This window comes from Fringilla coelebs (assembly GCF_963513975.1).
Source record: "Fringilla coelebs genome assembly, chromosome: 2".
In the NCBI taxonomy this organism is placed as follows: Eukaryota; Metazoa; Chordata; class Aves; order Passeriformes; family Fringillidae; genus Fringilla; species Fringilla coelebs.
In genome coordinates this window covers 75765596-75778368 of record NC_140029.1, presented here as the reverse complement: position 1 = coordinate 75778368, position 12773 = coordinate 75765596, and the positions used below count along the sequence as shown (strand labels likewise).

General features: G+C 39.2%; 1 protein-coding gene across 3 annotated transcripts in view; it reads left to right on the top strand.

Annotated features, from left to right (window-relative positions):
* Positions 1 to 209: 209 nt before the first annotated feature.
* The window catches only part of GRIA4 (glutamate ionotropic receptor AMPA type subunit 4), a gene marked incomplete at both ends in the record, with an annotated part of 215795 nt that continues 203231 nt past the window's right edge, over positions 210 to 12773 (top strand). For all 3 annotated transcript variants that reach the window (XM_084226960.1, XM_084226961.1, XM_084226962.1), the window contains 2 exons: positions 210 to 297; positions 1434 to 1592. In XM_084226960.1, the coding sequence (XP_084083086.1) occupies positions 210 to 297; positions 1434 to 1592 (247 nt within the window). The remainder of the gene's footprint in view (positions 298 to 1433; positions 1593 to 12773) is intronic.

The following is a 12773-nucleotide window of genomic DNA, read 5'->3' as shown; positions in this document are numbered from 1 at the left end:
ACCACCAGAAAAAAAAAAAAAAAAAAAGAAAAGAAAAGAAAAAAAAAAAAGAAAAAGGAGGAAACCTCTCTTTTTCTTCCCCCTTCCCTTTTTTTTCTTAATTTTTTTTTTTTCCTGGTTTTGTGTGTATCCTCCTCGCCCTCGATGCCTCTTTGAGCAGCATCCAGCGAGCGAGCGGGAGAAGGCGAGACAGAGAGGCAGAAGAGAAGATGAGGATAATTTGCAGACAGCTTGTCTTGTTGTTTTCTGGCTTTTGGGGACTAGCAATGGGAGCTTTTCCTAGCAGCGTACAAATAGGTAAGCGCTGCATTGGGCTGCGTGCGTGTTTCCAGGGGTTCAATCCTTTGCGAAGTGAGTTGGAAAGGAGGCTCTGAAGGCAGTTTTTGCAGATTTCTCCTCCAGCACCATCCCATTTCCGTGCCTGCACGAATCATCCTCGTGTTTCTGTATATGTGCCTCCGTGTGTTTGTGTGTGTAAATATTTCCGTGTGCGTTCGCGTGCGGGAAGGAGGATGCTTATTTTGTGCAGAACTCCTTCCAGCCCTGGGTGTGCGGTGTCGGCAGGGCTGGAAGGGGCTCGGGGCTGATGCCCCTTGGCTGCTTTAGCCCCCTCCGACTCCTCTTGCTCTCGCCTGACTCTCGAAGGAATGGCGAGTCCAGAGCACCGGAGGTTGCGGTAGCCGGCGGGGATGGGGGGGTAAAAGCCTACACCGTCCTTCGTTCCTCTCTGTGGTTGGAAAGTTTAGGGTTTTGTAAGCGTGTCCCTGTAGCCCTGTGCCCCATCCTCACCCCTTTCCCATCGCCTCCTGCTTCTCTCCTTTCGGACGCGTTTGGGATGGGACGCAGCTATCTGAATTCTTTCCAGCTCAGCTCCATCACTGCATCATTTCTTGTGGACTTGTAAAGATGCTGCTAACAAGGCTGAGCTGCTCCCTGCCTGCACATGGCTGCAGAGGAGCAAAGTTCATTATCTTCCTCTTCAGTGCAGATTATCCTACGCCGAGTTGGTATTCCCTTTTTTTAATCCAGAAAGCATCGTTCCGCTTAATCAGCCCGCCACTTAATGTGAGAGGCTGTTGAGCAGCTGATTTACCAGTGTGTTCAGTATCAGGGAGATGGAGGCTAAACACTTTAAAAGGTCACTGTAATCATGACAAATCTGGGTATTTATGTATGAAAGGCTGAAAACCGAGAAGTCGGAAAAGAAGCATGAATGCATCAGGGAGGTTAAATCGATTGAGGATGGTGATTTAAAGGCAGTGGTTGTGATTATGAATACGATTAGTTCCTTACCCATTAAAGTCTTAGGACTTGCCTTACTGTGCAGCTTTGGGAGAGACAGTTGCTCTGTTTTACAAGACAGTAAGTGGCTTGCAAATGATTTACCCAGCTGCTTTTGCTTTTTGCTTTTTTTTTTTTTCTGTTTTTTGTAGGTGGTCTCTTCATAAGGAACACAGATCAGGAATACACTGCTTTTCGATTAGCAATCTTTCTTCATAACACCAGCCCCAATGCATCCGAAGCACCTTTTAATTTGGTTCCTCATGTAGACAACATTGAAACAGCCAACAGCTTCGCTGTAACAAATGCCTGTAAGTAAACATGCCACTGATCCGACCACCTTACGCAGAAATTGCAGTGGAAAGAACAGGAAACCACATCGTTATCTTGCATTATAAATATATCAGGGAGTCTGTCTTCGGTACAGATAGCCTTTGCAGAAGAGCAAAAGGGGCAGCAGTCCTTGTTAGTCACTTAGTGGAGCAAAATCCCCTCTCCTGCCTTCTGCTGACTAACCTGATGTGACATTTACTTTAGTAAAAAGTAAACTGCAGTATTACTGTAGTTTCTTGCTTGTTTCTATGGAGATGAATTTTGTTGTTGTAAAGAAAAATTATGAATGTGTCAATAAGTGCATAAACCCCACACTTTTGTTCGCTTCTGTGCATGCTGTGCCTTGTGTGTATTTGAAAATGTATGATAATGCTCGTGCTCCCAAATGCTTTTCTAATGGCTGGAAAGGAGACAGGGAAGCAGTGGTGTGCAGGATAATATATCTGAGTTGCTTGACGCTGCAGTTGATCTGGTGATGTCACTTGAGGCAGCCCTGCTCTTATATTCTAGGTTGTAAATGTCTCTTACCATTTCGTAATGCATACATCCTGTGGATATGTCTCTATGCATCCATACATTGGTGCCAAATCAAGTTAGTATCTGAGCTACTTGATTTCACAGACCACCTCAACTGGAACAAATATTCTTGTCCTACTATATATTTTATAAACACACACACACCCACATACACACAGATGCACATACACAATGAGAGGAAGACAGAGCGAGAAATGCCCTTAACAAATGAGGTAACATTTATTTTCTTTAATTTCTCTTTTGAAAAAAGTGAAGCATAATTAGCTGAACTTGCTACAATTAAGTCACCCCAGGATCCTTACCAGTGGTTAAAACATGTACTAGATATGCCTAACCTCTGAGAGGGGCAAAGCGTTATTTCTGTTTATTTTTGTGTATATCTGGCTTCTTAAAAGGAATTCATCTTATTATGTAAGGCAGTGGTGTACAGTGGGGCAGAGCTGAAGACTGTAGTAGCGTTACTACTTTGATGTTCATATTTCAGGACTCTATAGGTTTTCCTCTGTAGCTCTTAAGTTTTCCAGTCCCTCCTCTTCATTCAAGAGTGAATTGCCTCTGGAAGTAGATGCTCTAAGCGACATTGCTGAGCGAGTTTAAAATAGAAACATACTGGAGAATGTCTTAGTGTTCATCGTGCCTTTAAAATATGTGCTGTGTGTCTCTTCACTTTCTCACTGCCCTCTCTGTGGCACTTTTTAATATGTAAACATACAATATGCTGTGCACTTCTCATGAATAATTTATTGCATGATTGCTAAATTTATTTATACGAGTCTTTGCGACTTCAAGTTTCAGATGACCTTGCCACCTTGTTTAAAAGGAAAAGCTTCTGAGCTGCCAAAATGGCTCCATTCATTTTATGCAGGAAAGGGTTATGTCCCATAAAGAGTGAATTCTGTATTAAGCAATGTATTAGTTGTGTTTAGTGTGGAAATCAGTATCAAATTCCATAAGGTACAAGCATTTCAAAAGATGCTCTGAAACTGGAAGGAATCAGGTCTGTGCAGGTGTAGTACATTGAGAAAACACTACAGTTCATGTCAACTTTTGCAAGCACTGATAATATTTATTCCATGGAGACCAATGACACAGTAGCATTTTTAAACTTAAATTTTTAGTAAATGGGGTGGGACTAAAATTTTTCGTGTAATAAAATCAGTAATTTTAGGTGAAGTAAATTATTCTAGATTCTGCCTATGCATCTAGTTTTGACAATTTCTCAGGCTATTGCTACATTTTGGATTAAGGATATTGTTTAGTCTTTCCATTTGAATGTTAGTGAATTAATTCTGATTAACAAAAATTTAAAATTGCCTAAAATTGGACCACTTTTCTGGGTAAAACTAAACACTTTAGATTCAAAAAGTGTTTGCCCAAACCTTTGCTCATTTATACTATTTGCAGCAGATTCTTCTCTCATTTCAACCACCTTATGCTATTTTTGCCTTATATTTAACTGAGGAACACCTCTCCCATTATGTTTGCTGTCATTTATAGAAATAGTGATTCATAACCTGATCCTTTTTTTCCCTCTTTAAGCTGAACCCAGTTTCGGTTCCAAAGTATTTAATAGCTTTAGAAATGATGAATCCTTGTAGTATGGGGGGAGGCAGAGAAGAAAGGGAAAGTTACATTTATATGCTTATGTGTGTGTATGCTCGTAAAATTCTTTACATCTGTATTAAGTAGAAGTAATCCTAAAGGCCTTATTTATGTTTCTACTTGCCACTTAAACACACATGTATTTTTGCATTAGTGCAAGTTTGCATTTATTTCATGTTTTGCAGTCTTGTGCCAGTAATCTGACTAACTTCTTCTTTTTAAAAACATTTTATTACTGAAGAATATTTTTTTAACAACAGATATTCTCCTAATGAAATGTAGGCAAACCAACTGACAACTGAATGAACATATCTCATGTTCCTTAAGCTAAATGTGAGCAGAGTCCTGCAAAAATCAATTGTCTGATAGCTGGAGGACACTCGCTTCCATGTGATTGAATTTCCTGGCTTGACAGAGGCTTCTAAAGCGCAGATGTGTGAGTTCTTCTAACCTAATTAAAGAAACCCCCACCATCAGTTTGGAATTAAGTGATTTCATGGTAATATGAAATGAAAACTCTTTGCTGAACCGCTGTGAAACAGTGGGTTTGGACCTTGCTGTTTGCACAGAAATTACTCAGAGCACATGTCCCCAAATATACAGTACAAAAGCCTGAGAGCTGCTGGACCGAGATGAATATTCATGTGAGTTCAAGCATAAAGCTCTGAGACATTACCAGTTTCCTCTATTTCTGTTTCCTTTTGCTGCAGAGGTTACTTGTGAAGATTCAGGGCCTGACCCTTTGCATGTGTCAGGGACAGTAGACAGATTATTCTAAAGGATTATTGATGGTATACTAGCAGGTAACTCACTGCAGCACTGGCAAAACTTTAATTTTTTTTTTTTTTTTTCACTAGGTAAAAAACATACATCAAAATGTTCACCCACGAGTACTTTTGGAACTGGAAAAATTGTGTGTTCAATGTCATAGCTAATTTCCAGTGGTTATTTTATGCATTTTTGTTTTCTTCAAACAGGCCTAGAACATTAGTATTTTTATTTTAAATCTTGAATGCATATGAAACAGGTTGCCTTAGCAGATAGAATCTGTTGTGAGGCATCAAATTTGATCAGATCTATATCACTTTGGAAATTTCAGTCCTTTTTCTTTTCCCTTCACATTTGTGTGTTTTATTTAAACTCTGTTCATTTCTTTTGCACTACATACATTATTCAGAGAATCCCTCTTACTGACAGAGCTGAAATTATTCAAAAACATGAATAGTACAAGATTCTTACTCATCAGAACACAATACTCCAGAGCTGAAACATTTGTCTATTGGCATACATTGGTTTGCCACTTATGAGCGGGAAATTCTGCTCTTGATTAGAAATCTACCTGCATTCAGTTTGATTTCAGATGTTGGAGCAATACATTGATTTTTTGGAGAGGATTGTATATATTTATTCTTTAGCTAAATGCAAAATACTTTTCTTCCCTCCATGCACCATCTATATAGTACATTAGTATATCTCAGCAACACAGTCAACATTAAACATGCTTGAGTACTTCTAAGAGGTAGTGCTATGGTTTTACAAAGAACTATTTGCCTTTCAGCTCTTGTGGTTGAGAATTTTTCTGTTGAAGTTTGAAGAATCCTTAATCTGTAGCAGTTTGCAGTTCTTGCACAGAATTAGGATTAAAGGGATGAAGAGAGATTGATTCCAGTCTTTCATTAGCGTTTTATAGTAAAATTAAAGCTTTTCTCTTTGAGTCTGTTTGACTTCACGTGTATTCTGAGATGAATATATATATACCTAATAAGTGTAATTTAGGGAAAATGAGACCCTTCCTTCCTCTTTTGCACAGTTCCATTCTTACTAGATTTTAATCCCAGTAGATGCAAACCTCCCAAAGCATAATATTGTTTATATACCACATGGATGAGAAGAAAAGCCTACTGAAATTAAAAATTTTGTATCTTGGAATAACTTTCCTCTTTCTCCAGGAGTTAGTGTCTTTGACTCTTGTGCCCTCTAGAATTATGTGGGGCTGATGACCTGAAATTGTAGGGCCTAATTCTGCCTCACTAGTGGGAATGCAATTTCTGGGGAAGATCTGCTGAGGTCTGAGGCAGCCCTGAGGTCAGACAGGAACTGCTTGTCACCCTTGTCACAAGAACCCTTGTCACCCTCACCTCTCTGTGTGTTTGTCTCTGGGCTTGTGCATGCTCCTGAGGGGAGAGGCGGTGTCATTTTGGAGTTAACTTTCTGCCGAGAACTCCAGAAAGCTGAGGAAATAGGCTCACACATAGTATTGCCCTTATATTGTGACTGTCTGTCATTTTACCTACAGGAGTTTCAACTTTGATTTCCTCAGCTGCATCATAATGGGATTTTCATTAAATTTGGTTATTAATTCTGCTTTATAATTACAACTCAATTTAGCAATAGAAGCGTAACCTTGGTTGAATAATCAGTGTAATTTAAAAACATGATGTTCTTTATTTAGAAAGTGAGGTTTCATACAGCTGAATGGTGTTTTGCTATCAAGATCAGTGCAGTATTCCCAAGGATGCAGTTCAGAGTGTGTTGGGAGTTATCATACAGTCAGGTTTTAACTGCAAAAGCAAATAGTGTACCAGTTGGCTAGAAAGATGGAACTGGATTAAATTGTACCCTTCTAAGATAGGTTTGATTACAAAATCCTTTTGAAGTGAGTGTTTTGCTTTAATACGTAGAATTTATCTCAAGCTAGACTCCAATTATTGAAAACAATTTCTCTTAACATTTTTTGTTATTATCACTTGCTGATGGAATCAAAGAATGTGTGTGTACTTGGGTGTCATCTGTCATAAGAAGGATTCTGTATATTTTTTAGAAATAAGAACATCCATATTCAAAAAGTTTTGTAGCTCTAAATGTGATATTTGTAAATAGCCGTACAACAGAGACAAGACCGACTGTCAATACCTCCGGTCCATCAGAGTCTGGTTTTAATTCTCAGGTTATTGTTGGGAAAAAAATGATGGGCCTTCACTGACATACAGTCAGATTTCTACCCTGGAAATCCAGAATATTCATTTCCCTGGCATTTGTCCTAGCATGTTACTGGACTGACTAAAACTTTAAACTCAAAAGCTTTATAGCAGCATAAAGAAATAATATAATGTTCATTTCAGAGGATTAATTAGAAAGGCTGTGTTCCTTCATTCCTTTTGCAGTGCTTCTTGTGTAGGACAAAGCACTTTAACAAGTAAATTAAATTGATTAACTTCAGCTTTATCATTGTGATCTAAGTTTGTATGCTAGTCAAAATAAGTCATGCATTTCATTTTTAGGTCTTGATTGTTTTGAGACTTGCTTGTTCATGAGAGGGGAAGACGTCTGCTTTGATTTCTTAACGGTTTTAGATCCTACAGTGAATTGTGCAATTCCAGATTGTGAGCAGGTGAAGTTCTTTGGATTTAAACATGTTGGACCAAATCATCATTTCTCATAGGTCCTATTCCTTAATATATGACTGATTTAAGGGTATGAAATCTGTACTAGTGCAAAAGTGAAGATGTCCCTATGATTGCACCAGTGTTATTGTAGGGAAAAGTTGTCCTGTTCTCTAGATTTCCATTCCTCTGGGCACTTAGCTTGGGGCAAAGATTTTGGACTAGTACAGCACCAAGTCTACTTCTGCAACTGAGGTGGGCACACCAAAGTTATGTGGTAGAACACAAAGTCAAACTAGATAATTTATTCCTGTGTAAATCAAAAATTGTTCTGAATTTTGGAAAATAAATTGACTCAAAAGTATCTGATCACAGTGTCTTGCTTTGAAATTTTGGCGTTGCGTTACTTTTAATAATTTTCTCAGATGTTTTAACATCTTTATCTAGTTTGGCTTCTTACATAGATTTTTGGTTGTTACTATGGTTTAGAAAGATCCTACTGTCTTTTATCAATGTTGATGTGGATTCAGTTGTTTGTCGATGCAGTTATATCTTTAGTTATCTCAAAAATTATTTATTAGTGATGTCTTCTTTCAGGCATCCGAATTCAAACAGAAAGGCTCCCCTACATTTTGGTACTCAGAGACATTCTAGTATTTTCCAGAGTCCTTAGCAGCACCTGCCTTCCTCTTGGGAACTGCTTATGGCTTAGCACTTGGGAAAATCTGTCCTCCTCTTTGCAATAATGCGTGGGGCAAGTGTCTTCTGTCGGTGCTGCTACTTCCTTGTGAGGACTGTGCTTCTTCCCTACTCTTTTTCCCATGGTCCTGATGAAGTCTGCCTGACTTGTACAAATAACTGCAGGTTCTGTGTGGTAAGAAGGTGGAACCAGAGTGACACATACCCATCACCCTTGTCCTGGCAACGCATTGGAAAGACCCAGCTCCTCCTTCCTCTTCACCAGTTCCTCCAGAGCTGACTATAGCTAAGGTTTGTGTTGGACTCAGCTGGAAATACCTGATACTTACAACAAAGATACAGTAATGGCTGGATTTTGACCAGCTATGCTAGCATTAACAAACTCCAATGCAAACACTGGCCCTTGTCCTGCAGGTTTTTTTCCCGCAGACAGAGCTGTTTGTGATTTAAATAGCGGCTCTACCTGAGCAGTGATTGCAGTTTGGAACCTCTTAAAAAGAAGGAGTGGTAGGAATCCACTTTATTCGGAAGAGGAATATGTTCTCATTTTTCATCTCATAGCTCAAATTTTTAAATTTACTAAATTGCTTAACTCTTATTATTTTTAAAGACCAAAATGTTTAGCAATTGGACCCCTGGTACATAATTGGCTGTTTACTAAGAAATTCAGTTGGGCTACTGTTTTCTTGTGTTCCACAGGCTACTTCAGTGTTGTATTTATATGCAGCAATTGCTCCTGAAGTATGCAGGCTTGTGCAGTACCTTTCACTATATTCATGACCAACGTGCAGTTGTTTTTTCCTGTAGATACAAATACAGCCCACGAGAAAGAAAAAGTACTTACACCCTTCACTAGATTATTTATTAGACTATTTGTGGGGAAAGGCTTTAAACACAATTTGAAGACGTATTAAAATACATAATTATTTAACTACTGATAGCAGCTCTCTGTTTCTCACTTTCAGACCCTCCATGGGGTAGATCCTGTGCCATTTCTGCATGCACGCTCTTCCAGTTGCTTCTATGGTGTATTTTCATAATGAACATTTAAACCCATAAAAATGCAACTTCATTTTTTATTTGCTTCATTTTTTTAGTTTTTATTTTATGTTCTTGATGTAAAGTTCAGATACACCTAGTGAATACGCGTCAAATTTTAGGAAAGTTCACAGATAGAGAGTTAATTGCTGAAAGGATTGAAACCTTTATGCTTTGCTTGCCACAGATTTCAAGGATATGAAATTTACATCTTCACATTGTGGCGTAAAAGATGATGCGTATGTTAGTATTAGAAATTATAACTCAAAATAGTTAGGAATTATTATAAAAATAATCCTTTTTTGTTAATTTCTTTCTCAGATATGTGTCATGCTTAATTTTTGATTATTATCAAGGTCCCCTTCCAACCCAAACAATTCCATGATTTCTTCTTGTTAAGAGATTTCACTGATGTCACCATGTCAGGGTCGGATCTGTTTTCCCAGTGGGAAAAGCAATTCATGTAACAGATATTCAAGTAAAAACAGCAGCAAGAGAGGAAATCCCTGTAGAAAAGAAAGCACAAAATATAGCGTATTATTTGTCCCCAAAAGCTTCCTGTGCTACTTTAATATTCCTGATGTTCAGTAGAGGTGTTTCATGCTAATGTGAGATATGGATCTGGATGATGCTGTGTTAAGGTCTGGAAAACACTGAGTATAAAGGAGAAAGATTTTATCAGACACAGATACATTCATGTCAAATTCAGGAGAGAAAGTTATAATAATTTTTAAGTAGTAAGTGGCTATCAATAAATGGAGAGCTCTGTTTTCTCACCTAAGTTGATGGGGGGAAAAGGGAAGAAGCTTTTCCAGACCCTCAGTCTCAGCAGAGTAGTGTAGGATCTTCTTTCAGTGATTTCCTCCAGGTTTTCTGTATGGATCTATCCTGGAGAGGTTTGCTAATAAAGGCCTTCAGCCTTGGTAATTTCCTTTCATTTAGATTGAGAAGAGTGTTTAAGAGTGGACTTTTCAAAAACGCTGCAGCTGGAAGGATAATTTCTTTCAAAAATCAATAGTCATGGGCTCTTGGCTGACTCAGGAGTTTTTCTCACTTCCCCTCCAAGTAGAAAGCACAAGCCAAGTAAAACGCTGGGTTTTGGAGCTGTTTCCATACCCTGTTAACACTGTCTCTGTATCTAGCTGTTTTGTGTCCTCCATCTGAGAGCTGGTCAGGGGTTTTTCTTTCTCAGGTCCTTTGTTTAAAAATCAGTATCTTTGGTCAGCTTCTCACAGGTGGTAAAAGCAGCAGAGTAATACTGTATGACATGTCATTATATAGATTAATTAATAGTTAGAGTTGCTGTCTGGAGGCACAAAGAAAGATCCAACATAAAGATTAAAGATTCAAGAAAAAGAGCATAAGAGGTGTATTGGGAGGACCTTCATTGGCATTTGGTGCAGGATTACATAGATCCCATCAAAGTGTGTGTCTGGAAGGTCAGGTGTGGTGCTGAATGGAAGTGATCCAAGTTAGAAGTCCTTACAGATGATGAGGAAGGATGTGAGAGCAGTCTGGGGGAGGAAATGTTGACTAATGGCTACAAGCATCATTGCTTCAACAAAGAAAAAGTAAAAGTCACCAAGTGAATGGGAGTGTGGATAGTATGCAGTAATGTCCACAGATTAAGCCTTGGTGGGTCCATTTTGGTCACTCAGTGGGACCATCAAGATGCTTGTCAGCCAGCCTCAATACCTTTATCCAACCTCTATTTTTTTTTTTCCAAATAAATCCAGTCTTGAAGACAAAAAAAAATCTCATGTAGATTTTCATGTCATCACCACTTCATTGGGATGTGTCACCCAGTGTCTTTGTGTTGAAGGTAGGAGCCATAAAGAGTAGGAAAGGAAAAAGTCTACTAGGTTATTGTTGGCTTTTACTTTAGAGGGATACCATAATCATCCGATTTTCAGAGTTGTGCAGCTCCCAGAGCCCCTGAGGTTGGATGGTTGGAACTGTGTCTTGCCAGCTCAGAAAGGTGGCTTGGGACATCCTTAGTAGCATGGTTTAGGTATGAATGCAAGGACTTATTGAGGCCTTTTTCAAGTTCCCTTGAAAAATGCTTAGGGTGGACACAAATGGTAGGGCTTTTTCCCTCTCATAAGAAAAAAAACATCTCCTAACCCCAGCAGGGTCTGTGGCTTGAAGCAACAGTAATATGAGCTTGGTAAATGTGTTCCAAGACCATTAAGTACATTTTCGCTCACAAATATGTGCTAATCCCCATTATTTGTATTCACAGACTCATCTACCTACAAATACAACTTAATGGTCATATGTGTTACACATATTTCACTTTCTATGAGCCACAGAGGATGTGAATCTATTACTGCTTTCTCCTGGAGGCTTTGGGCTGTTAGCTTAAGATATCAAGAGTTATGAATTTAGCTTTGGAAATCCCTAGTTTCATCTGCTTTGTGTGTCAGACGAGATTGCAGCCTGAACACAAACATGATGATGAATGAGATTTAAAACACAAGAATATTTGCAGAAAGCAAAAGACTGAATAAAGGAATACAAGAAGTGCTCCCGTAGCTGTCTTTGATGATCTGTTGCAGTGTTCTGAATAGCAGATGTATATGGAAAGAATAAAAGAGGACAAACCCTTTTTTTTCCTGATACTATTAAGTCGCTAAAGCAGGGACAAGTAGTAACAGAAGACCTCAGCAATTAGTTATTGTAGTAATAGCTGTATTTACAGCATTCTGTTTACTCCATCCATTAAATGCTTTGCTTAAATTATTTATTATTCAGTTATTATTGAAATCAGCTGGAAAATGGAAAGGACTTCTCAGATAACTCAGAAAAAGAACGGGCACTGTTAATGCAAATGCATGTGTGCAGCAGATAATTGCCAAGGTTTCACAGGTGCTGCGTGAGATGATTTGGAGCCCAGGTGGGAAGTGGGTCTGCCCTGGTTCTTCAGGCACTTTTGCAGACTCAGAAATGAGAGATTACCCAGAGTAAAGACTTTAATTTAGATTTTGAGATCTTGTCCCTGAAGTTGCCCTTTGCCCTCCGTGGATGCCCAGCTGGGTGAGAGAAGGGCTTCAAGATACATCAGGAGCTGCGTATTAAGGAAACACCATTATTTGGTGTTGGAGAAAGTGGATTCAGAGAGCAGAGAATGGACTGACCTGGAGCATGGAGCACTACTTGCTGCATGGGAAATTTTCTGCTTCTGAAAACAGCTGGAAGGTGTGGCTGGTGCCTGTGAACCAGGCATTATAGCAGGTGTGAGCTGACATGACTTTTAAAAGCTTTAAGGTGAACATTTGGTTGTGCCAAGCTGAAAACCTAGTACAGAGGGGGAAGTAACACCTAGACCAGATATCCAGTGAAGCACAGGAGGAGTTATGGAATAGCACAAGACTAAAAAATACTCTTTCAAGAGACTCGGAGAAAATTCTGTTTGCTTCCATCAGCTATCTTCTTCTCTCTTCTCTTCTTCTGGTTATTATTACATGCCCCAGCTTTACATGACAAAATAGGAGCAGTGTTCAAGAAGCACCACCAGTGGAAGCAGTTGACATGATGCTTCCCATGCTCTGCACCACTGAAGAGGATCCAGGCCAAAGTCATAATGTCCCAATCCTACCCCACAGCTAGGGACAGGCTGTTGTGCTTCTGGCTCCAGCACCAGCAGCCACAGCAGCTTATTAGCTTCTGTAATGTATTGATTGCAGATAACTGTCAGCTTAACTACTGCAGGGAAAGGAAGGAAAGGGAAAAAGCATAAAACATTTGATTCTTGGTCACAAACAAAAAAAAAAAAATCGCATCCTTATATGACCTCAGGAAAACTCTGCCTGTTTCCATCTCTGTCTTACTCCTCTAAGTCAGACTTGGACTTCAACATGGTCAGCACTTTGAGGGAGTGGTGGTGCTGTATCACAAAAA